General features: G+C 38.1%; 1 protein-coding gene across 3 annotated transcripts in view; it reads left to right on the plus strand.

The window, feature by feature from the left end:
* The window catches only part of LOC134746784 (uncharacterized), a 36501-nt gene extending 9886 nt beyond the window's left edge, over positions 1-26615 (plus strand). Inside the window, exons 4-13 of one of the 3 annotated variants that reach the window (XM_063681325.1) lie at positions 4130-4319; positions 5271-5432; positions 12204-12305; positions 13156-13276; positions 13530-13662; positions 13859-14037; positions 14468-14622; positions 16473-16628; positions 19429-19479; positions 20868-26615. In XM_063681325.1, the coding sequence (XP_063537395.1) occupies positions 4130-4319; positions 5271-5432; positions 12204-12305; positions 13156-13276; positions 13530-13662; positions 13859-14037; positions 14468-14622; positions 16473-16628; positions 19429-19479; positions 20868-21334 (1716 nt within the window). In that variant the 3' untranslated portion in view covers positions 21335-26615. The remainder of the gene's footprint in view (positions 1-4129; positions 4320-5270; positions 5433-12203; positions 12306-13155; positions 13277-13529; positions 13663-13858; positions 14038-14467; positions 14623-16472; positions 16629-19428; positions 19480-20867) is intronic. The other 2 variants (XM_063681326.1, XM_063681327.1) reach the window with 2 other exon arrangements.
* Positions 26616-26886: the final 271 nt, after the last annotated feature.

A 26886-nucleotide genomic window follows, 5' to 3' on the forward strand; every position in this document is an offset into this window, starting at 1 on the left:
TGTTAGTTACAAATATGTATACTTAAATTACTATGTTAGTACCTAAACTAAGATGTTGGGAGGTCCAGTGCCTAATTAATGCACTGTCCCATCTCCCTGCCACGACGGCCAGGAGACTGTGGCGGCTGTCGCGCACCCTACGGAGCGTCGCTAATATAAGCTATATGCTAAATATATGTGGATATGTTTTTTTTTTGGTTCACCAACAACTGTTTACACTGGCACAGAAAGAGAGAATACATTCAAGCACTTTAGTGATATTCTAAGTGCAACAATCACTTAAAGGTAAACACAGCATGCATTTGATACAGGAATAATCAAAAAAGATCCGACAATATAAACTTAATAAATATAGATAACACAATGTTACTCGCTGCAAATGTTTCAGTTTACTAGTTGTGGATAGACAATTATGCACTTGTTTTTTGAATTTGCTTAGCGAATCAAAGTGTATATCCGTATGATCACTACATGCATTTAGAATCTTACATAACCGCGGTATGGGTGAGTTGCTGCCAAGAACAGTTCGTCTAAGAGGTGGACAGAGAGAAGTAATGGGTTTTCGGGGAGTTCGAGATGGAGCACGGAAAGACAGAAGCTCTAATATTTGTGGACAATCTATTTTGAACCTCATCAGTTTGTACAAGAAAATGGCATCTGCAATTCTACTACGTATTTCTAAAGAATCGATTCCGAAATGTTGTAATCTAGTTTCGTACGAGGGCTTTTTTATATATATTCCAGTTGAGAATGATAAGTGTCGTAAGAACCGCTTTTGCACGCGCTCCATCCTTAAAGAATGAGTTGCATAGTGAGGATGCCATACAATACTCCACGATACTTCTTACAAAACTGTTATACAATAATATTTTTGTTTTTCCAGACTATGTTATATGCTAATTTGCAAAAATAAAAAAACATTTAAATTAACATATTTGTTATTCAAACATTTATAAAGTAGGCACACGGCTTATTATCGCGGTATTAAAAACAAATTGTAAAATACAAGATAAATATGTTATTTAGATAAGTCCGCGTTCAGATATTTAAAATTTAAAAATATTAATAACAAGTACGCTGAGCCACAAGAGAAGTTACACCTCTTCAATAGGATCGGTTTTCGCTTACATATCTAAACAAATCTATAACCGCACACTATACCAGCGGCTGCTAGTACTAGATAAGTATATTTTCTTTGATACCTTTATTTAAGCAATATCACGTTTTTAATGTTTGCAATTACGTCACATTAAAATCATCATTCGCTTGCCCTTGTCCCATTCACTTGGGGTCGGCGCAGCATGTCTTTTTCTTCCATACATCTCTGTCACCCGTCATCTCATCATTCACTTGCGTTAGTTTCATATCATCTTTCACACAGTCCATCCACCTTTTCCTCGGTTTTCCTCTCCTCGTACTTCCCTCCACATTCATTCTTAATACCTTTCTTGTCACATGACTTTCATCCCTCCGCATCACATGCCCGTACCATGCTAGGCGATTTGCCCTTACTTCACATTAAAATCGTACTCTGTAATTTGAAAGTGTTTTTATGAGTCGTTAAATTCAATCAGGTCGATCGATATGGACCAGCCAGTTTCTCAGTAGTCCCGACGTTTATTTCAATTTGCCGCATTTAGTCTGCATTTAAATTGCATATTAAATATAATATACCTACATAAAAGAAAACTAATAGTGTATAAGTAGTGTGTTTGCAGTTAGTAAACTAAGATCCGTGATTTAGCTCGCATGGAAATTCAACTGCATATTTTTTAGTCTTGTAATCTATTTTCTGAAATATATAGGTAGGATTTACTTTGTTAATAACTCAGTCGGAACTCTATTTTATGTGTCTAGGAGTCTAGACTAGACTAAATTAGACGAAATATTACCCTGTATATTTTATCATATTATGTAGGCTCCATCGTTCACACGGTTAATTTGAGATTTGAAAACATTCCAATTAAATAATTATTCCATCGATGGGCAGTTAAGTGCTGCTGTTAGTTTATAAAAGTATAAGTTTATAACGAGCGGTGATATAGCATTTCTGCCACCAGATAAAACTATTTTAATCTTAGTCAGAAGTAGTTGCATAATTTTAGAGATTATTGTACTGTTATTAAAGTGTTTTTTTATTTTTTATTTTGATACAGCGTGGCATTTTTTTTTTATATTTCCCATACGGCCCATCTGAAGCGCGGCCACAGCCAAAGTGTTCGCGGAAGGAAATCGATGGTGAACTGCGCTATACATACCTATATACATTGGGCATACATATACAAAATAATACATATTTTTCCCGAATTTTACTTTTCCTATAATTATTACACTAAAATAGACTTTAGATCTGACCCTTTCTACCTTAACGTATTTTTTGTATCGTCAAAACCTCCGTACAATAAAGGTAATTTAAACCTAGGTACATGAGATGAAATATGGATGAGTAAGCTTACATAAGATTGAATATGGATGAGAGTAGGAGAAGCCCCTGGAAATTGTAAATGTACTGCTTAAACAGAGTGATGCGCATTATCACACACGTAAGACAAAGGAAAGGGACGAATGGTAGGAAAAAATTGCAAACAATAATAAAAATTGAATACACGAAATTGGTAATAAAAAACATGAAATAGGTTTTTTTACACAGTAGAAAGAGGTCTCCGACGTCGTTTCTACTTAACTTTATCACGGATCGTTTATTTTTATTTCACTCCTATTATCTTTTATTAAATATAGAGTCGGACCAAGCTAACTTTGTATGACGTTAGTAATGATAATGACACCACACTTTGCCATTATTAATGTAAAATTTCTATGAAAATATGCCGTTTATAATGGCACTCCCTCACTTTGTTCTATTAAAATCGGTGCAAAGTTATTTTAGATGGAGTTTATTGATACTCGTAATTTTGGTTTACATATATTATAGGACGTACCTAAATCGTGATAGAGCCAACGTCACCATTTAACACCGCTTAATAGAAAGAGACGGGCGCTTTGTCCTGTCATTATTACGCGAAAACCAATACCATCATATGACCGCTTGTATATATATTTTAACAATATAGAGTTCCAAGAATTACAGTGTATGTAATTAATTGATTTTCGTGTTAGTTCGTCATAAACTACCTAAATAAATGCAATTATGGGAATTAAGGGAGGTTTTATTGCTGTTTGCGATGTTAAATGTTAGTTTTATAGACGAACCATTTATATAAGGCAAATATTGTTTCCATACGTCTCTGTCAAGATAGCCGATAGGTGTGAATTACTTATTTAAATAAAACATTATTTTCATAAAATAAATTTGTGATTTGTTTAAATAAAACTTGCAAAGAACATTTTTCATTTACCGCTTGTGGATGCTAAGGACACATTGTTTTGTATAAATAACAGCTTTCAAGTAAAAAAAAAAATTTTTTTTTTTTTCATAATCTGACATATTAATTATTTAAATTTATTGGATTTTGATTTTATTGTTAAAAGTTTTGTTTTTATTTTTAATGTATTTACTAACACATAGGTATAACGATGGTACTAACAATATTGTATGGAATTTTAAATGTTCTGAAATAAAGATATTTTATTTTTTATTTTATTTATTTATAATTCATAATTTATTTATTGCATCCATGGTTTACACTTGGTGGTACATACATAGTGGGTTTCACATGGACCCTGGTAGGGCACAGCAATATTAGCAATATTTTATTTGTCACATGTTTGCATTTTTATATCACTTAAATGTATACCCCTTTTTATAACTTGACAGTGAGGTATTTGCTTCCCCTACGGTATTTTCGTTTGCGCTACGACATGGGGTTCTTCAAGAAGCGGGTATTCAGATCCCGTAGACAACATGCCAATCGCTAACATTACGTAGCGAACGAAACCAAACTGTCACTGTCACACTAATATGGAAGAGTGATAGAGATACACAAAGCGATTCGATGGCGAAGCGCAAGCGATTGTCACCTTGGCTAGGCCGCCTGGGTTCTCAAGGATCAGCAACACAAGTGGCTCCTCCGATATCCATGGCCGACGGTGATCACTTCCCATCAGCCGGCTTGTTTGCTATCACACAAAAAAGAACGAAATATCCATTAACAGTTTCTTTCCTCCGCAGATCCACATGTACCAACAATCCATGATGCGCTCGGAAGAGATCCGGCGCCGCCGCCGTGACGACACCCCTGGTACGCATACGGCGGTCAACAACATACTCGCCGCCGCTGCTAGAGAGATGGAGGAGGCGAGACATGCGACCAGGGGCAACGAGAGGGTTGTGGCCAGCATACAGACCGAGCTGGAACATGGTGAGTGGCAACATGTTTGTATACGCATCAAACAACATGTATCAAGATCAAGTGTAGGTGGTGAATACGAAAACGGTACCACTTCTTATAATAATAATAATAAATAATAAATAAAAATAAGAAGTGATGTGTCCAGTTTATTAGCTAAAGAGAAGGTTACCCGTATATCGCAGAAGCTACGTGCGTATTTCGCTGAAGTGATTTGGTTTAATGTTACAACTTACAACGTAACTTTATCAATCACTCGACACCAGTAGGCTGGTTTATATTTAACTGGAAAAGTACATATCACTTTATTACAATTTAGTAGGGAATTAAATCTTCTCGGGTCAGACGTGTAGGGTTGGAGCCGACATAGCTTTATCGCGTATATATATATATCTTTACTTGAAAATAGTTGTATTGTATACCTAGCCTTATAAACCGATTTTGCATGTACAATCAGCTGCAGAGAAAAGGCACTCCCCCTGCATACAAAGTTCTGTAAATTAGTATGGACGTGGAGTACCTATTCTCTGCAGCTGACTGTACAACTAGCCTTAAAGTTTATAGTTTATGATGGTTCACTTTGTAGCTTTTCCTCAGTCACCCGTTGACCACGAACGTTGTAAAGGGTTCGAAACGTCGGGATGTATTATAAATTCAATATACGCGATATAATCCGTTTTCATATTTTTATTTCATTAGTAACTATCGCGGTAACCGAAGACAATATGATATCTTCTCTGTTTTTAAACATTTTTTATAAAGATGAATTATCTCCATATTGTCTAAAGACGTTTGCTACATTTCTTTGTCGGTTAATAGTAAGAATCTTTATAAAGTAAAGTAAAATTTCACAGGTGATACAGTTAAGGTCTTATATAATAATAATTATAGAGCTCTGTGTTTTGCCTATTGGCGTACAAATGTTTTTTGCATTATCTGTTCTAACGATCCGTCCCTCCGCAGCCGCCGCGACGTCTACTCCCGACAAGCTGGACGACGACAGGCCGAAGAAGCGCACCTCCATCCTGTCGCCCGACGACGACAAGCTACGCGCCAAGAAGAAGATGACCGTCCGCTTCCAAGACGACAAGACTGACGAACGCCCTAACAAGGTTAATTCGCCGGGTGAGTTGTATCAAACGTTTTTTGTGTTGTTAGGGTAAAAAGCCCAAAGGGTAAAAACGGGTCCCTATTAACTCCACTTAAGACTCCCCTGTCCGTCTGTCTGTCACCAGGCAGTATGTCATGAACCGCGCGTGAAAGCTAGATGGTAGAAATTTTCACAGATGATGTATTTCTGTTGCCGCTATAACAACAAATACTAAAAACAGAATAAAATAAATATTTAAGAGTCCCCGGCAAGCTCGGCCGAATTGCACCTTCGCATACCACCAAGACACTATAAGTGTATGTATATAGTTTCGCTATAAGTGAGGATCCCATACAACAAACGTGTTTTTTGCGTATTGGTACGGAACCCTTCGTGTGCGAGTGCGACTCGCACTTGGCCGGTTTTTTAATAATCTGGTTGCCACAGGTACACGTTTAGTCTAAGGGCCACCCTACACTAATGTCTCCCAAACGTCGGCGTCTAGTCAACTCTATGGCTGCTACTCGAACAAACATTTTGTGAAAAATATGTATTTTTAGGGTTCCGTCCCTCAAAAGGAAAAACGGAACCCTTATAGGATCACGCGTGCGTCACATGTGACGTAAACAAATGAATTTTAAACATGGGGGCTAAATGAGAAAAGTACAAAATTTATTAAAGTTTTTTAATCCATCGTGTTACATATCAAATGGAAGAGCTCGTTGTGAGAATCTCATTCAAAAATAGCCAACAAATGACCCCCCCCCCCCTTTATCTCCGAAACTACTGAGTATAAAATTTTGTAAAAAATACACAGAATAGTTCTTTTCTTCACAGGAAAACCTATTAGAAATGTGCAGTCAAGCGTGAGTCAGACTTAATTACTTAGTTTTTGATCCGACCCCTACGGGTTTTTTAATATATTTCACTCACGTTTCACATAAAAAATACATTGTTAAAAATTGTTTAATGTACGGAACCCTTGGAACGCGAGTCCGACTCGCACTTGGCCGGTTTTTTACGATGAGCATAGACCTGTTAAGTCCATAAAAATATGTTTTTGGCTTTGAATATAAATAATATAATAATGAGGGCTAACGCGTATGAATTCGCCGCTAGGGGCGCTAGTGTAGATGGTGGTCTTTTCCATAGTTCGAAATGTCAAATGTCACTTGTCACTTCAATGACTGACAGCTGTTCTTTAGTCTTTTGGACCACCATCAACAGAGGCGCCAACTGGTGAGCAAAAAAACGATAGCCCTCATTCCAAAGAAGTCTACATTAACGCATCCATAAATCTTTTGAATTTACGTCAACTCGACTAAAGAGTAAATAATTTACTTTAAATATTTGCTTTTGACGTATGTTAAATGTACGAATAAACAACATGGACATTTTTTTACATATCGATTTTTTTGGTGTTATTCAATTTGAGGAAAAACATTCTCAAGGTAAAACAAGCTAAAATAATTACCTACTTATCACATCGATAAAATGAGACTTAATGCATTTTTTGTAACTTATGGTGATTATTTTAAATTATTAAAAAAAGTAATATATAATTTAAGAGCATTAACTTTCGTTCTGCCATTTTGCACATTACAGTGGCATTAAAAATTTTAAAATAATTTCGAAACAAAAATAAATTAACGGACTTTAAGTGGCCCGCCGGCAATAAACCCGTTGCAAATATATTTTATTGGAATAAAAATATATTTTAAAGTTTTTATGTTTCTCATGCATATTAATGAGGGTCTCAAGGCTTAGTAAAAATTCGATACCTGCGAATAAATATACATAATCACTTCTTATTCTCAGTAATATTTACACATATGAGACCGTACATTCTTCTATGTGTGGCTTTTTGGCAAAGTGGGCGTGGTCAGTGGATTCTTTTGGGAAACTTCTGTTATTTCTTATGAAATTTTCTAGATTTTTTTAAGGTGCGTTTTAAACCTATGTTCGTGATTTATTTCTATCGAGCGAAAGTCAAGAAATCATTTCCGAATCTATGAAGTTACTAGGTACTAGGCCTCAAGATTGCTAATTAAATCTTTGCAACCGTATTGTGGTCTAAATAAAAAAGAGCTACGATTTTCAAAAAACTCTGCTGGCTGAATCTTCTGCACCTTAATGGTATTCTTTACCACATAGTACTTTGATTTTTCTACCCCATTAATTAAACGCTAAGGCGTTTTGTGATATTTTCGAATTTTTAGATTAGATTTTCTATCGAGGAAATTAACGTAATCACGTGGCCATTTAGTGTTGTTCTTAGTTGAGGTTTCAAACTAGTCATAAACGCTTACGTGATTTTAGTACTTTTTTTTTTAAACTACGTCGGAGGCGATGGCCGAAATAAGTCACAACCAGAAATTAAGCTACGCGTATCCTAACTTTCGGGAACAGAACGGATAAATTTGTTTTTCCCCTCACTTGCTCGGAAAGCCGTCTTTTATCCTTTAAAACAAGCTGGGAACAACGCATTTTATCTACTAGTGGTGAAAGTAATTTGACCTTGAAGCGTGTTTAAGTAGCTTTTGACAGATAACAAAACGTAGAACGCTCATAATAATGGTTCGTTCGGTATTAATTATCATTAAATAAATGGTTTGAGAATTTAATAAAAATACCAAATATAGCTTTATTTAATGATTTTAAGTCATAAACCTTAAAATTCCATAAGAAATATTTGTTTTTTTTTATTTATAATCATGTTGCATATCACTGACCGCACAAGTTAAGTCGATGCAATTTCAAAACGCATCGTCAGAAATGTCAACATTGTCAAGTGTCAACAAAAATTTTACTTTAAAACCGTTCTCACTCACCGACTCCGACTCACGTAAAAATACATAACTTCCAGAGTTTTCTATTATAATATCGTAAAAAAATTAGTAATTCCAGTGATAAAGATGATCTAATGCCTGTGGATGTTGCACTTTCCTTGCTATAGTGAGGCGAAAAGTTTTGTGTTACACACGGGTGCAAATGTATTTTACTTCTCGTGTGTTGAAACGCTCGCTACGCTCAGGATTCTATTCACCACACTCACGGGTAAAATACAACTTTGCACCCTTGTATAACAAATTACTATTGTTGTATGTGCTAGTGCCAGGCCTATCCTTTTCTTAAACAAACAATTGAAATATTATATTTATAAGCGTCATTTGACTGCAGCTCTCTGATACTCGTAAAATATTTTTCTTCGTTTTGTAAACAAGTGGCATTCAGACAAAATCAATTATGTCTCATTTAACAAGCGATTTATTTCAATTATGTATGAGTGCAGGTCTCGACGACTCAAATAAAAGGCTTCGATTTGAAGTAAACTATTTTAAACCTCCAAAAAGGTACTGGTTACAAGGGGGTTCTTGCCAAAACGGTTAAAAAGTGTAGAAGTGGAGTGTTGATAGTATGGAGGCTGATGAAAGAGTGATTTGAAATATTTGATAAATACAAAAGGTGGTTTAAATTTAAGTACCTCTAATACAAATTATGTGGGGCGCTCCTATTGGTGCTTTAGAAAAAGCTTCCGTATACTAGCCGAGCCCGACGGCTGCGTTTAGCATTGGGAATATTTTTAATACAATAATAAGTTGCGTTCGCAACAATGAGGAACATTACAAAAACCTCTCCAAGATGCAAGTTTCTTCATCGAAATTTGCCTTCCATTTATTGATATAACTTATTTCATTTACCTCGGTTTCTTACTTTGAAGAATATGTTTTTTTTACCAACTGTAAGACCAGATTTACCGAAACATATCTAGTCGAAAAGTCAAGAGCTCATAAAAATCTGAACATAAATAAATAGGAACAATGGCTTAGGCGAAAAAGTCATTTGAGAAAATGCAGACTCTACAGGTACTCTGAACTCATATTTTAGAACGTTATTTACCCGACTGTTTTCGCAGTTTCGAACCACAAACAAAAAGTTCCTCATATTCACGTTTGCATAGTTTTTCACAGTTTAAACAATGAGTATATAATAAGATAGAGTGGTACTGTCATAGTAAATTTTGTAACCACTGTAAATTCACTGCCATCTATCGACATACTTTAAAAATAAAAATGAATATTTATAAAAATACGTTAAAATGTATTTAAATATTGATAATTGATTTTTTTATTTGCATTAATTATTTTTATATGATTTTGACCCATGTTCTTTAACGAATATGCGTTAAAATTATAAATAACAAACGAAAAGGTCAACGCCCTCTATACGAGAGTAGGCCAAAGCTAGTGGCGCCATCTGATCGAGAATCAAATTTTCGTGATTTTCGAGGCACGTTTTTTCCTTAGACTGTATCCATCTATTACGGAGTTCTATCTATCTTTGGTTTAAATAATAAATGGAGTTTAAAATAAACAAGTCTAAGTACAATGTGGGTGATTGTGTTCTCGGGAGGAAATTACGCAGAGTTATATTGTCTCGACGCCATTGTTGCTCAAATTGATGGTTGCGTGAGGAAATGTATTATTTTACGTAACAGTTTAATCCTAGTATTTGCTTTTGTGAAACTTCGCGGTGAGATTTAAGTTGGAGGGTTTGTTTGACTACTGGCATTTCAAGAGGCTGGTAGCATTTTGATGGTAATTATATCCTGGACTAGCGACCCACCCCGGCTTATCATGGATAGTTCAACTAATTTACACAAAACCTTTACAAATTATACATATAAACCTCCCTCTTGAATCACTCTATATATTAAAGAAAACCGCATCAATTTCCGTTGCGTAGTTTTAAAGATATAAGCATACATAGATTACATTAGGGACAGACATCGGAAAGCGAATTTGTTTAATCATCACCATCATCATCATCATGTCAGCCGATAGACGTCCACTGCTGGACATAGGCCTCCCCCAAGGCTCGCCACTCCGACCGATCCTGTGCCGCTCGCAACCACCGAATTCCCGCGACCTTCACCAGGTCGTCGCTCCATCTCGTTGGAGGCCTATCTACAGTTCGTCTTCCGGATACGAACACGTCACACGTTCACGTCACGTTCGTCATACGGATCTGAGGCGTGGGCGTTAACGATGGGCCTCATAAGAAGGCTCAAGGTCACGCAAAGGGCAATGGAGAGAGCTATGCTCGGGGTTTCTCTGCGTGATAGAGTCAGAAATGATGATATCCGCAGTAGAACTAGGGTCACCGACATAGCTCGCAGAATTACAAACCTTAAGTGGCAGTGGGCGGGGCACATTGCTCGCAGAACTGATGGCCGGTGGGGCCTGAAGGTTCTGGAGTGGCGTCCGCGTACCGGAAGACTTTGTTTAATACTATGTAGTAATTTTGTATTTAAGATAAGAAAATCTCTACTTAGCGCCTATGGGCCTAATGCTAATGTTTTTGTAACAAATACGTAGGAATATCCACTTATAGTTTCGATCTACAACTTATAAATCTTGATATTACACTATTGTTTCTAATTCGTGAGAAAACATGGTATTTCATACATGCACTACTATCTATTACACAGTCGCTAATCGAGTTTGCGTATTCACGTTTTAAAGAAGCTTTTTTTTTTATTAAGTAAATCTTTAACCACTTGAATATAATTATACGCAGTAGATTTGCCACGAATATTCGCCAACTATTCGGTATTCGGCCACTTAGCCGAATGTTCGATATTCGGCCGTTTGTGTCTGCTATTCGGCCAAATACCGAATATCTGTTGCACCTACCTAAAAAGAAAAATTACAAAAATAACCAAAAAACTAGGTATATTTAATATTTTAATTGTATTCTTGGAAAGTTGTTAAATACGAAGACCCTTTTTTGAGCATTTGTTGATTACAAAATATTTTACATTTTTCATGGGTCTGATTTGATTGACTCTAACTACATCCATTAATTCTGTTCAACAAAAAATATATCTTAGCAAACGTGTTGTGCTTCGGCCGAGAGAGGAGCCGAATATTCGGTATTCGGCCAAAACCACTATTCATGGTATCTCTAACACGTATTTCGTTTTTGGATAAATATATTTAGTAATTTTAGTATCAATATCCGATTTTTTTTGTTAAACCCAGAAGACTTATGTATAATGTATTTGTTTCTACGTATTTGCAGTAAATGTAAATAATTAGTATATAATGTTTACTTTACATATGTTACTCAGTCATGAGAGTGTTTACAATTAGTCGCCGTTGACAAATGTTGTTTATATCAATCTTTATGTTCGTTTAAATAGAACTTTAACTCCCAAGTATATGTATTTTTAATTTTAAACAGACGGCATTTGTGGCAATAGTTTTTTTTTTAAAGCTGCTATACGTGGTGGAGCAGTACTATCGCTGTGGCATCTTGTATAAAACTCACAAATGCGGCCAATAAGTCCTAAGTAAAATAGTACATTTTACAACTAGTGTAAAAAGACATTTCACACGTGTTGTAAACGACGTTTTTTAATACAATTGCGAAAAAATAATAAATTAATATATCATTAGTAGAATCATACCACCAAACCAAACCAAAACCAAAAGTACCTATACAGCCCGCGATACGCGAGCTGCCGCAGCCCGCGATACCTTCATACTCGTGCGCGCCCCGGCCGCGGCCGCCGCGGGCCCGGCGCGGGTTGGTCAACGACACCGAGGAGTAACGAGTGAGGCCCTGGTACCTGCTCCGCGCTAAATTACATTTTAACTGCGTTTCGAAAGTATAGTTTGGAACTAAAAAGTAAAAAGCACTAGTTCGAGAAATTGAACTTCTCGCACGCTACGCAGCCACAAATGGTACCACTTTTTGAGCAACTGTATTAAAAAGTACTAAACATGTATTATTGTCATCAGGGGCAGCCTCCAACCAGGACGAACCCAAGCCGGGCGGCATCAAAGTAGTCCAGCTATCCGCTCTGCAAAAGCCCACAAACAATGAGCATGACGATTCCGATGGTGAGTATTCCGTGACGTAAGTATAATAGGGAGTATTACTGCGATGTTCTGCCGCCAGAGTGCAGCACTAGTGCACATGCTAAATCATAGAGTAACATACATACTATGCTTTAAACAGTTTTTTTGACAAGTTTTCACTATGACATTGATGCATCAAGGCGGTTTGTTTACAGGTGGCCTACCGCGAAACGCGAAAATCTAAATTTCGTTATCTGCCTCTCTATCGATCGAATATGCAAGATTTCCAAGACAGAAACCGAACTTTAGAAATTCGCCCTCTACGCAGAGTTTTGCGTAATATTCCCTATAGCCGTAACAGCCATAGGAAAACATTCAAAGGGCGCGTCCACACAGAACGAGCCGCCTCGCGAGGAAATTGCCGCGCGGAGCAGCTCGGTCGGTGGACACGTGACTCGCCCGAGGCAATGCGGCCAAGGCACGTCTACATAGACCGAGCTGCTTTGCACGGCAAATTCCTCGGGAGGCGGCTCGTTCTGTGTATGGACCTGCCTAATTGTGTACAAATTTTTGTTTTTCCAATGGATGATGTTGTTTGAGGTGGGGTAGTAGGCTTACTTTTTGAATCCCCTCACGAACAACAAACGTAACACACGTTGTTTAAATATTTAAAAAATGCGAATAAATTTACTCTGTATTTTGATAACGGGTTTTTATTCAAACTCAATTTATTGTTCTTTATTTGGAGAATTGAACCCCTCGAATTCCTGGCGTTTTGATTGTATATGTATTTTCTACTTTATATTTTTATACAACATTTAAAATAGTCTCTGGTAAAAGCAAGAAGAGTAAGTAAACTAATACACATAATATTTGTATGTTAATTTTCCAGAGAAAGCCAAGACCATGGAAGATGACGAAGAAACAGATTCGAGCGGCTCCATGTCCGACTCCAACGCCACCGAATGCGAAGAAGGACGCCGTCCTCATGTCTGCGACGTTTGTGATCTCAGGTAACCTTTTAACATTCAAATAGGAACAGTGTTGATAGATTTCTTCTCAAATAAATTCGATTTGAATAACGAACTTCTGCGCTCGGCCGTTTATATCACACTCGGCTAGCAAATCAAATTATTTTTTTTTTTTATCCATTCAGTTTTTAGATTTTTTTAATAGTGGCCATGAGGGGTAAGCGGGGTCTACAGCTCACAGAATATTTATAAGTAAATCCACTCGTATAACTGATTCATAATTTGTTAATTACAGATTCCAGCGATCATCCCACCTCTCCCGACACCGGCTGACACACACAGGCGAGCGGCCCTTCACGTGCGGCGGCTGCGGCCGCTCCTTCGCGCGCTCCGACAAGCTGCGCGTGCACACCAAGATCTGCGAGCGGGTACCGTACACACTATACACGGCGATCATTCCACTTATTTACCTATAGTTATATGAACGCCTACCGGCATAAAATTTCATTATTTTTAACTTAAATCCGACGTTTCAGCTGGGTTGCACCAGCTGTAGTGACGTATGACAGATAAAACGTCAGATTTAATAAATAATTTGATACTTACTCACATTTCCTATTCCAGGAAGATCCCACCGTCGACATGGCTAACGAATCCACCACGACCAAGCGCGAAAACAACTCTGAAGTGATGTCCGGCATGGTGCGCACCACACACCGGGAGTCCGGACATCTCGTGTTCACGCCCAGTGGAGACGTCATGCTACCCCCGAGGGCTTCTACCAACCCCGTCGTACTCAACAGGTAAATATGTTTATATATTATATATTAGGAGTTAATGGTGAATGGACAAATCTCGAAAGGACAGATTTTTATTTATTCTGAATAGTGGAGCTGTCTTTTCAGCATTCAACTGCAGTACACAATAGTACATTTGATGACGCGCGATGCTTGCGCATTTAGCGCAAGGTAAAGGTATGTCATTATGCACGAATTCCGAGTGGCTTTTTTCCACGTATTTGACGCGTATCTGATGATCCAAATGTGTTAGCTAAACGTCAACTAAAAAACTATTGTATACAATAGTGATATAATCAAGCTTTTCAAACACGGTACTCGACTGAAAAGCTCTCTATTATATCACGATTGTATAAAATACTAATTAATACCAAAATATTAGCTACTAAAAACTGTTAGTAAATATATAGTGGGCCGCTAGAATATAATGGTGCAGTTCCCACAGCACGCTGGAGCCGGTGAAGAACGAGCTGCAGGCCGGCGACCTGCTCGACCCGCCCCGCCGCGGCCGCGGCCGCCCGCGCAAGACGCCGCTGCCGCTCACGCCCAAGATCAAGAAGAAGCGCGGCCGCCCGCCCAAGACCTCACTCGGTAAGCTTGCATTATTCTTGCGGCCGCCCGCGCAAGACGCCGCTGCCGCTCACGCCCAAGATCAAGAAGAAGCGCGGCCGCCCGCCCAAGACCTCACTCGGTAAGCTTGCATTATTCTTGCGGCCGCCCGCGCAAGACGCCGCTGCCGCTCACGCCCAAGATCAAGAAGAAGCGCGGCCGCCCGCCCAAGACCTCACTCGGTAAGCTTGCATTATTCTTGCGGCCGCCCGCGCAAGACGCCGCTGCCGCTCACGCCCAAGATCAAGAAGAAGCGCGGCCGCCCGCCCAAGACCTCACTCGGTAAGCTTGCATTATTCTTGCGGCCGCCCGCCCAAGACCTCACTCGGTAAGCTTGCATTATTCTTGCGGCCGCCTGCCCAAGACCTCACTCGGTAAGCTTGCATTATTCTTGCGGCCGCCCGCCCTAGACCTCACTCGGTAAGCTTGCATTATTCTTGCGGCCGCCCGCCCAAGACCTCACTCGGTAAGCTTGCATTATTCTTGCGGCCGCCCGCCCAAGACCTCACTCGGTAAGCTTGCATTATTCTTGCGGCCGCCCGCGCAAGACGCCGCTGCCGCTCACGCCCAAGATCAAGAAGAAGCGCGGCCGCCCGCCCAAGACCTCACTCGGTAAGCTTGCATTATTCTTGCGGCCGCCCGCCCAAGACCTCACTCGGTAAGCTTGCATTATTCTTGCGGCCGCCCGCGCAAGACGCCGCTGCCGCTCACGCCCAAGATCAAGAAGAAGCGCGGCCGCCCGCCCAAGACCTCACTCGGTAAGCTTGCATTATTCTTGCGGCCGCCCGCCCAAGACCTCACTCGGTAAGCTTGCATTATTCTTGCGGCCGCCCGCGCAAGACGCCGCTGCCGCTCACGCCCAAGATCAAGAAGAAGCGCGGCCGCCCGCCCAAGACCTCACTCGGTAAGCTTGCATTATTCTTGCGGCCGCCCGCGCAAGACGCCGCTGCCGCTCACGCCCAAGATCAAGAAGAAGCGCGGCCGCCCGCCCAAGACCTCACTCGGTAAGCTTGCATTATTCTTGCGGCCGCCCGCCCAAGACCTCACTCGGTAAGCTTGCATTATTCTTGCGGCCGCCCGCGCAAGACGCCGCTGCCGCTCACGCCCAAGATCAAGAAGAAGCGCGGCCGCCCGCCCAAGACCTCACTCGGTAAGCTTGCATTATTCTTGCGGCCGCCCGCGCAAGACGCCGCTGCCGCTCACGCCCAAGATCAAGAAGAAGCGCGGCCGCCCGCCCAAGACCTCACTCGGTAAGCTTGCATTATTCTTGCGGCCGCCCGCCCAAGACCTCACTCGGTAAGCTTGCATTATTCTTGCGGCCGCCCGCGCAAGACGCCGCTGCCGCTCACGCCCAAGATCAAGAAGAAGCGCGGCCGCCCGCCCAAGACCTCACTCGGTAAGCTTGCATTATTCTTGCGGCCGCCCGCGCAAGACGCCGCTGCCGCTCACGCCCAAGATCAAGAAAAAGCGCGGCCGCCCTCCCAAGACCTCACTCGGTAAGCTTGCATTATTCTTGCTACTGGTTTTTGTCAGATTTCGTTCACAGAGTCCGGAGGGGCTTTTCTTCTCAACCGAATACTACAGTTCCATATCTTAATTATTTGTAAAAATAATTTCTTATATAAATCATTACATGTGTTTACATAATAAAGCGAGCCGCTTTGCGAGGAAATTGCGAGGTGAAACAGCTCGATTTATGAAGACTTCCCGTTAGTTTTGTCGAGGCACAACTAGATAGACCTAGTTGCTTCGCGCGGCAATTCTCTCGCGAGGCAATTCAACCCTGAACTGTAGGCGAGTTTATTTTTAACCGCTAGTTAAATATGGCACAGACCTGGAGGGCTGCGTGCTGACGGGCGGCACGGTGATGGGCAACGCGCACAACCTGAGCAGCCTGAGCATGTCGGCGCTGCCGTCGGGCCAGCAGCTGCTGCTCAAGCGCAAGCGCGGCCGCCCGCCCAAGAACTACCTGCTGCCCGCGCGCACCGGTAAGTGCCTCTGCTGCTAGATGCTAGAACCACATGCACACAAGCTTACGTCCCTCCAGCTTATATACTATAGAGATAGAGAATGAGCGCCGCGACCACGCGCATTTGAGGGTCAGACGCCTCGTAATCTAAATCTAAAAACGAAAGTGACACTAAGTGCCAGTTGCACCATCCGCACTTGACAGACTGATCAACGTCACCCGGCGCGCCGCAGCGGTTTACTATGAAACATTCCATACAACAAAATTTTGCGAACTCTTTAACGAACATAAACAGTTGGTGCAACCGACCCTAAGTATTTCATACGTTGACCCGCCTGGTCCTATCTCTTGCACGCGCGTAATGAGGGCTACCGTTTTTGTGCTCACCGGTTGGCGCCACTGTAGACGTAGGTCCAGAAAAACAGATCTCAAAATTCTATGCTTATTTTTGTAAAATCAATACGTTCTAATAAACACAAAGGTATTTTAACGTCTAAATGTGCCATTTTTTCAACTTGTTTAATTTTGCATATATTTTAGTTGGCACTTTTTTTTTTAACCACTAACATTTATTGAGCTATATCTATTGTTACGCAACACCCAAGCGTTACCGGGATGCTGCTTAGAACATCTGACACAGATGAAAAGGCCTATTATTATTGTTTACCATGATTAATCAAAGATGGACAAAGATTTGCCACAATTATGAATAAGGAGTGAAAATTTCCGATAAAAAAGCTTGAAACCCCCAAAACTTCTATGCATTTGACATTTTGAAAGACCTCCATCTACACTAGCGCCCCTAGCGGCGAAATTAAACGCGGTTGCCCTCATTATATTGCTTTTCCTCCCGTGCTATCAAAAATATTACTTTAGCATGTTAGCCAACAGGTCCACTCGATCCGCTTCTTTTTCAAACTGCCAAAATGATGCTGTTTATACAACACAAATAACAAACAAAAATAGTGGGAATCCACTTAAAGTCACATTCAGTATCGTGGTCTGGTTTGGAAAAATTAGAAGAAAAAATTTTTTGACGCAAAAAAAAAAATTTTGCTGTACAATTTTCGTTCAAGTCGGCCAACCCCGTCCGTACAAAGGCCCAAAAATTTTCACGTCAAAAAAAATTTTCTTCTACTTTTTCCTAATAAACACGATACCGAATAATGTTACACCAAGAAAAGTTTGCAACGATTTTGTTAGCATACGCAGTGCAAGTGTTATTTTAAACGTATAAATAACACTAGCACTGCGGGTGCTATCAAAATCGTTGCAGACTTCTCTTGGTCTAACTCAATGCCCTTAAACGGATCCCCACTATTTTTGTTATATCATGTATGAAATACTTGCGGGAGAAGATCACGATAAAATTACTTACTCTCTAATTTGATTGCAGTTACGTAAGCTTCTGTCATCGATTACGTTTAGAAAAAAAAACACAAAATTAAGTCTTTACCAGACTGATTAAGTAATAATATAAATTATGTGGATTTCTTAAGAAGATAATTATTAAGTGTATAAGTGAAACTGTTGATTTTTTAATTAATCGCTGTAAAAGAAGAATTTCATTGTTTTTTGTTAGGTATGTTGAAATTTTTTTAACGTGATATGTGATTATTCAGTTGTATTTGATGCTCAAAGTATGTTTTTACTTTCTTTAAAAAGAAAATGTTTATTTTTGGTTGTTTTGTTTTATTTTTTAATTATTTTGATCCCAGTGGTTTACATGTAATATCGTCGTAAGCATTAAAATCCTCCCAGGCATTAAAACATTGAACTATTTTGTTAAATATTAGATATACTTAGACATATAAAATTCTCGTGACGTAGGAATCTGTTCAAATGAATTATTATATTAATATAGTTCAATTAAATTATCGTCACGATGAAACAAAAGATTAAATATACACAAAAAGTACTGACGCCAGAAATGTAAAGCGGTGAATCATTACTGTTTTTACTCGATGACTAAGTCTATTATATTATAGTTCACATCATTTGCCATGTGTGTGTGTGTAAAAGGCATGTGTTCGGTTTTTTTGCCTTTGCATAATGCTTTTGTTTCGCTTCACACTATTTCCATTGTTGGTTCATAGATTTATATAAGCATTTTGGTTGGCGTCCTTATTTTAAATGTATTTTATGACTTTCAATCTGTTGGCGAGTAAAAAATTATTAGAGACAAATTAATGGTATTTAAGATTGCTAATACAAAAACGGGTTGTATATTTAATGTATAATTATATGACACAGTTGATAAAATGAATTTATTTTATTAAATACTAGCTTCAAAACAAATAACTTTAAAGTTCTAAATTATTGCAATAAAACTTATGCGTTTGACATAGAACAGCGAATCAAATACAATAGACTCATGACAGTCTGTCTTATATCCTATCGTTTTACTCGCCGATAGATAATCGCAATGTGTGTGCCAACAGTATTAAAGTACCAGCTTTTATATTCATATTTTAATTATATTATTCAATTATCAGCTACACTTCCTAAAGTCCTAATCAAAAACTCTTGTTTCTAAAGCTTCATAATTTAAGTTACAAAACAAAATGTGAATGATCGTGATTTGGTTATGAATCTTCCTAAATAAGACCAACCTCAAGCATTTTGACAAAAATTACCTAATGACTTCGTGGCGAAGTTGCTGACCCCAAAGCATTTGTCTCGCTCTACTAAGTTTATGAGAGAGGGACGGATTCTTCTTGTCGAAGATAAACAACATTTGGTTCTTATGAGATAAGAACATTTTCCAAATTTCCCTACAAGGTGTGCAAAGCTAATCAGCATAAATATCCCTTCCCTAGGTACCGACTTACCGATGCAGTACAACATAGCAATGGACTTGAATAAGATTTGTTAGTATTCAAACGTTTTAGCATGGCCTGTCTAACACGAGCTTGCCTGTATGTATATGCTAATTATAAAGATGTCGTTAATCAAATGTAAATCTAACGTTGTTTGAAATTGAGTTGATATTTTGAAGTAGAAGTTTAGAACAAACAAAACTGAAGTTTAAACAAACTTTGAAATATCAACTTTATTTGTTTAGGTCAGTTAGGGTATGACTACTGAAAAGATGCCTGTTCTTTTTAAATACTACAAATTGACTGAAAAATGTGTGTGAGATCACTTCGTATTGGTATTGGTAAAAAAATGTGCAAGTCAAAGAAAAGTAGCAATTACACTGAGTGACATACACAAAAGTAACTACATGTTAAAACACGCTCTAATAAGTGGGTCCACACAAAACGAGCCGCCTCACGAAGAAATTGCCGCGCGAAGCAGCTCGGTTTGTGTACACGTGCCTCGGCCGAGGCATTATGGCCTATGGCTTAGCACGGGAGCGCCGCGACAGTATCTCGCGCCCGAGGTATTGTCGCGGCCAACCCAGTAGGGCCAACCCAGATAGTTATATACATTGTGCAACTATCTATAGTTGGTCAAACCAAATTACGTATTAGTAAATACAAACAAAAAAACTATACTCATCCTTTTTTGGCTAGTACTAGTGTAAGACAAAGATAGTATGATTCTCTCTGTCTATGTTTGAAATGAGACAGACAGTTTACAAACTATATTAGATTATATTTTAGTGACGACATTCTTTATAATAGCTCCCTTGGGTAATGAGGTACTAATCGGTATTTCTGACAAAAGTATAAACGGTATGATATTATTAACACTTTTACAAATTATAAAACGCCTGCATAACGGTAAGTATTAGCATTAACATATATTCGCTTTGCTATGTGATACTAACTATAAAAGCGCAATTGCAGTACTATGGTCCACTGTTATAACGGGATCATCAGTCGACAAATTAATAGTAAAATAGTACAAAATCTATTTCAGCTTTCAAATTTGTGATTTTAATATTCGGCACTACGCGTCTTACGCGCATCCCACACGGGCTTAAATTATCAGAAATCAAACGCCGGAATGGTGTCTATGGCACCTGTTTTTTTTTTACGAATGAAAAAGTAGGGTTGAAATTTTGACAAACCATGCACCGGCTTAAATGTGAAAATTTAAGCCCTCATTTTTTGTTTTAAAAACGACATTAAGTTTCAAGGTAAAAGTTTGTTAATATTTTATTTTATAATAATCTTTACATTTCTTTGCTGTCTATGTCTGACCGATCCTCCGATCATGACGCCGATAGTTCTATAATTGTGTCTAAAGTAGAAAGGCAATGTAGTATAATTCAAACCCGACACCACAACTAAACGCAACTTTTTTCCAGACGGCCGCCCGAACGAGAACTACAACGCCACTAATCTACCCTTCGGAGATTTCTCCTACTTGACCGAAATGATGTACAACCCAGCCCTCGCCGCCTACGGATACGGAGTCACCAGCGTCGACCCTGACCGCAACGTAGACCAGGATCAGAGCGCGGTCAGTGAAACATCACATGACCGCACTATAGACGTGTCAGATTCATCCTCGGACGAAGAGGACTCATCGAGAGTTGAACCAGAAGAAAACGTCCCGGCGGTCGGCGTTGAAACGCAAATCATGACCGTCGGCGACTGTCAGATCGTTAAACTCCCGCCTAACAATGAGGAGCCGAACAATAAAGAAGACAAGTTGGAACAGGTACAGGATAATTCTACTATCGTTCCGGCTTCGACCCCCAGCTCGGTCACGATCACTCCGATAACTACGGTGGGAGACTGCACTATAAGACCGGTAGAGAATAACACTTAAGTGCGAATAATTAAGTGATGAAAATAGGTACAGAATACCTGTTTTTGTTGCTTTTTAGCGGAGAAGGATAGATACCGACTGCAAATCAAGACACAAAGCGATCTAAAGAAAATTGTTGATGGCGTCACTTAACCTTTCATATGCGTGTGGTGGTAAAAAATCGTGGGTCCAAATCCCGTAGAGCAGAAAAATCGTGCTTGAAAAAATTTACAAAAAATTCGGTCAGTATCCTTATCACAGACAAGAGGTTAAACTAGGCCTCTATTCTATAATGTCCTATCTCTTACTTCGTTGTCTAAATTTATGACGCGCTGCCACCTCGCTGCAGTCCTAAAATTGTTATAGAGATAGTCATTCATAGAAACTCACTCAAATTAACAACAAATATTGTATATTATGAGATTGAGACTTACAAAAGTGATGCTATCTAGTTATTTCGAAATATTGTGAAATTAGCAGTCATTATTACCCTTCTCTGTTACACTGTACGCTTACTATTCAGCTGTTATGAGCGGCTTATTGCGGTGGCGTCACAGTAGCCTAGCTCTTTCTTTTACGGCTAGTAAGAGAGGGACGCCATACTCGGCTAGTGTGATAAAAGTGATGCTCAAAAGATATAGACGAAATGTAAACATTACTGTTTGACATATAACATAACCTCAAACTTACAAACTTTTTTTTTTTTTCAATTGCGTCGGGGTTACTAACTTTTATTCTGTTATAACTGTAGGTATGTGAAGATTATCAATTTAAATTGTTATAATAATCGATATCAAACTGACTTAAATACAATAACTTCAAAAATCAAGCACAATATGAAATGGCAATGCTGGAATATGACCCAAGCGTATAAATAGGAGCAGAATTATTCAAAATAGCTTGTTTACATTTTTGTCTACTTCTTTGAACGCCATTTTACATAGAATTTTCGTCTGCAAGTCTTCCAACATCACAATATGTACGACTTAATTCCTCTGATGCCGCCGCAATGACGAATAAAAAAAAAGAAAAATGACTGTCGTTGTCTGCATTTAGATTGGTGGTGAAATAATTTATTTTCCTGAAATTATGAACCGTTGTAAGCTTTACATGATTAACCGTGATACTCAGTTAGAATCGGCCGTTTTCGTGAACAAGTCACAATCTAGCAATGTTCTACATGACGATTATGATGGTGCCTCGGGCCCTGGGTCATACAACTTACTACTTAAAATAATGTAGTTGACACTATACAGTACTTACCTAAATAATTCTAAAGCAATCCGTTGAATTAAAGTGAGAAAGAAATTACATATTACAAACTGAAAAAGATATCATTTGTCTTGAGAGAAAAATTACTTCATAAAATAATATGATTTGTTCCCTAGTTGTTTACATAATTTTGACTTCACTCTATCTACTACTATATGTATAGTAAAGCGCATCAGTCTGTGCAACACTAACATGGCAATAGTCATCTGACACTGTCTTCATTAGTGTGAATTCTTAGTGTCATTTGACAATTTAGTTTCCGAAAAAAGCCTGAGTAATTTACTCAAATTAAAGACATGTAATGAATTGCAAATTAAATTTAAACATCTAAAATTTACATATAAATGAAGTTTTATGACTCGGGGTTAGTACTTAGCTGTTAAAAGTACATGGGACACATAGTTTTAGGATTAGTTGTAGAATAATAAGTTTATATAAATGCATTATTTTTCTAAATTAAATACGGTATTCACATCACAATACAAACCGGCTCTGATGAAGTGTTCTTAAAATTCATAAGTATTAAGGTTATAGAAATAAAATAGACTGTTTACTTATTGAACTCAATGTAAAAGCAACCTTACTTCATTAAGCGTAAGGTTCACATTTGAAAACAAGCGTTCAGAAAGTAAGCAGTAGAAAAGTAGGTCTACCTCGATCCATGTCACTTTAGAATCTTAACAGTGTTATATACCCACCGCAATAATTATATATATAAGTACTTATACATGGCTAATGATTATTCATGCATGTCATGTAGAACATTGTACACAAGCAAAGTTATGTACAGAATATTTTGCGAATATCTACATAGAGGCAGCGTATTTACTACATATGTTATAGAAGTATATACCCAATGTTTATATACAAGATGTGCACTAATGTTGCCTTGGATGTTTTCTGTTCGATGATTCTTCCATGTGTGTCAGTACTGAAAGGCTATCTTACCATTTATTGTGGTAGAATTAATACCATTTCATTTTAGTAAAATCCAATCGACTTACATAATATTTAACTACAGATTATTATGGTATTAAATAACCTTTTAAATACTGAAGAGGTAGCCACGTGTCTAAGCTTATGTTATTCTTTCCCAATATTTCTTGGGGCTTTAAGTGGATTAACTATAGTTATTCCACATTAGCGTTTCTAGTATCTCTCTTATTTGATTAAGACTACGGCGTCTGCCTTCCTTATGCTATAACAAGCTCTGTGAATACTAGTACTGTAGAAGTAGTGTTTTAGATAAAACTTATTCTAAATATTAACTCAACAACACCACACGAACAAGTGATACGATGTTAAGTCTAACTGGTGAACTATTTGATTTGAGAAAGTGATTAGTGACATGGCAACTGTATCGCTATTTTTGGAGTTTATGGTCGCAACATCGCTACCTATTTCAAGAGTAGTGATACCTTACCCAAGTCGCCTTTTGCCACTCGGCCAAGTCAAATTGAACCCCAGAACATAATTGTATGGATATTGTAATAACATATATTTCTTTAATCGTTTTGCCTGTAAAAGCAATGAGTAACGTATCGTAGTCTTATATAATGATATATAACGCAATATAGTGTAATGACCGACATGACAGCTAGCGCCTACTGTCAAACAGTGATGGCGACTTTTATTTTGGATAGAACAAATTCGTACCGTAGTACCTTACTTGTGCGGACTGTGGAATCGTACGCTTTATATCTGTCAACGTGTTCGCATTAAATGTCGATGTCTTAAAAGTATTATAACTCACTACTTTGGATTTTCGATCATTATTTTCATAACTGTACAGTAGAATAGTTCCTAACATGTAATCGAAGCAAAATTATAACCCTCGACTAGAGTAGATGAGTAAATTTATTTGAAATCAATTATGTTTTAGTTTTAAGTCCTAATTTTTATAATCGATCAAATTATCGTAATTTTAGTACCTAATTTACAATTAGTGATATGTCGAATTGTTTAGGATCGCTCGCCGATGCATTAAGTTTACGGAAGACTGCTCTGATGTTTTCTATTAAAGTTAATTTTCGCTTTTACAGTTGACTGATTTACTGAAATCATTTATTGGCCTTCAAGAGGCATTTAACATGAGTCTCAGACGGCAAGCTAAACTTATCGAGATCATTTAATATAGGAATTGTATTTTTATAATAAACCTTACGTAACTTTTAATTTATTATCATCCGCAAATGTAACGTATCCCATGCCATAGTGTATTGACGTCTGAAATTCGTATTAGCTATTATAATGGCCTTATTGGCAATTTGTGTTGTCGTTAAGTTTTAAGTGTTGAACAGCCGCTGTGTTAGCTTGACCTTGAATGATACTGTCATGACAATATGTGTCCATTTACATACATTTAGGTCTAGAATACCTGAGCTTCTTACACACTAACCTGACAAATTGTCAACTGACACTGACAATTTGCTATCACTATCGGTGACTCACTAAATGTAATTCAATACGTGTCAATTTTTTTGAATATTGAAATATGTAATTATGTTTGAAGGATATTGTCATGACAATTTTCAGATAAGTATTGTATCCCAGACGGCGAGCTTCGCTGAAGTTAGTTGTGAAATCGCATTGACGCATTTATACCGCGTGTATTCAATGTTTGCGAGCACTGGCAAATAGAGATACAAACGAATAGCAGCTTTATCGAATGTTTTGATTAAAAGGCCTGTGCACACCGCGTGCGTATGCGTACACGTTGTAATATAAAGATCCTTATAAGAGACTGCACACCGCTTGCGTGACGTGTGCGTGCGCAGCTCAAGCATTTTAGCGCATGCGCACGTCCACGCACACGCAGCCGGCGTGCTGCTTTTAAGGTATCTTGTATGGTATCTGGCAGGTTAAGAAGGTCAATAATCGTATCTCTATTTGTGCCAATGTGACATTTTTATCTCAATATCGTTTAGTTGCTAACGTATGATTATTTTTTACGTTGATTTATGTACGACTTGAAACTTATACTTATGAGAACGCTTGCTAATGAATAGGTACATTAAGTATACGTTTGAGCCCCATTCATTTCTCGCATACAACTTCTTTATTGGAATGTGTGTAATTTATTCATTAGTAAGTTCGTATTTAGTTACTAATATTTTTAAATGTTTAGTGTAGTAATCGAATCACAAGTGAAATCATGTTAGTTTATTTTATTTACGATGGCAAAATTATATAACGGTTGAGGTCTCTACTTGTTTATAAATACTACCCCAATTGATGCGTTGACGACCTCAAATTAATTAGTATTCAAAATTAATCGATCAATCATCTTGTGATGGACGTTGTTCGATACATCGATCGTTATTGATTAATAACTTTGGTTTTGTAACACTAAAAAATTAATACAAATGTGAATATGATTCACTAAAACCCATAATTCGCCTTTAAGTCACTTTATTGTATGGCTGTCTGTTGAAGATATTTGATGAAGTACAAACAGATAATGACGGCCAAAGTGACAAAACATATCGCAACATATTTTTATAGTAATAAAGTTATGATGTAATATGTTAGTTTATTTTGCTATCTACTTGATGTTGACTGTATATCCAGCTGCAAAAGTGCGTGGTCACTGTATGAATGAATTTAATTTTTAATGTGTCCATACAATTTTGTAGTTTGCTGTACATTGGCTTCAAAATGCACCATCTAGTAGAGACCTCATATTCCCCGTCCAGACATTCACGCGGATAGTTCTATTATGTTAGCTCTTTAATATTGGGCGAAGCTATTTAGTTTTTAAATACGTTGAATGATTATATTCCTGTATGTGAAATGTTTACATTTTACGTTGTGATCATGTGAGTGCAAAATTATTTTGTTTAGTGACCATAGTTGGTTCGTCGTAACGGGCAGCAGACATAATTGTTTGGTTCTGCATAGTCCATGAGCAGTATTTTTTAGATTTAATCTCTATTATATGAACCTCTTTTTATTATTTTAACAATTATGAAATTCAATCGTTAGTTACTTTCTAACAATGAAATATTTAATAAAGAAATTACAAAATTAAGTGGAGTTTTCATTTTACAAGTTTTATATCAGTTTCAATATGATATTTAGATCCGTACCTACGTATTGTTCGAGTTTTCTAAAAAAATATTAAATGTGACATATTAAATGTTGCATCCGTTCCATCGATCTGTTTTATCCCATCCCATAATTGTACAATAATCAGCAATCGAAGTATCCGTGTGGATGTAATTAGCTGTGTAGAAACACTTCTGTTGCTGAATGTACTCTTTTTCCTTTCAGTTTAAAATAGAGGATAACAAATAAAAATC

This window comes from Cydia strobilella, chromosome 13 (genome assembly GCF_947568885.1).
Source record: "Cydia strobilella chromosome 13, ilCydStro3.1, whole genome shotgun sequence".
NCBI lineage: Eukaryota > Metazoa > Arthropoda > Insecta > Lepidoptera > Tortricidae > Cydia > Cydia strobilella.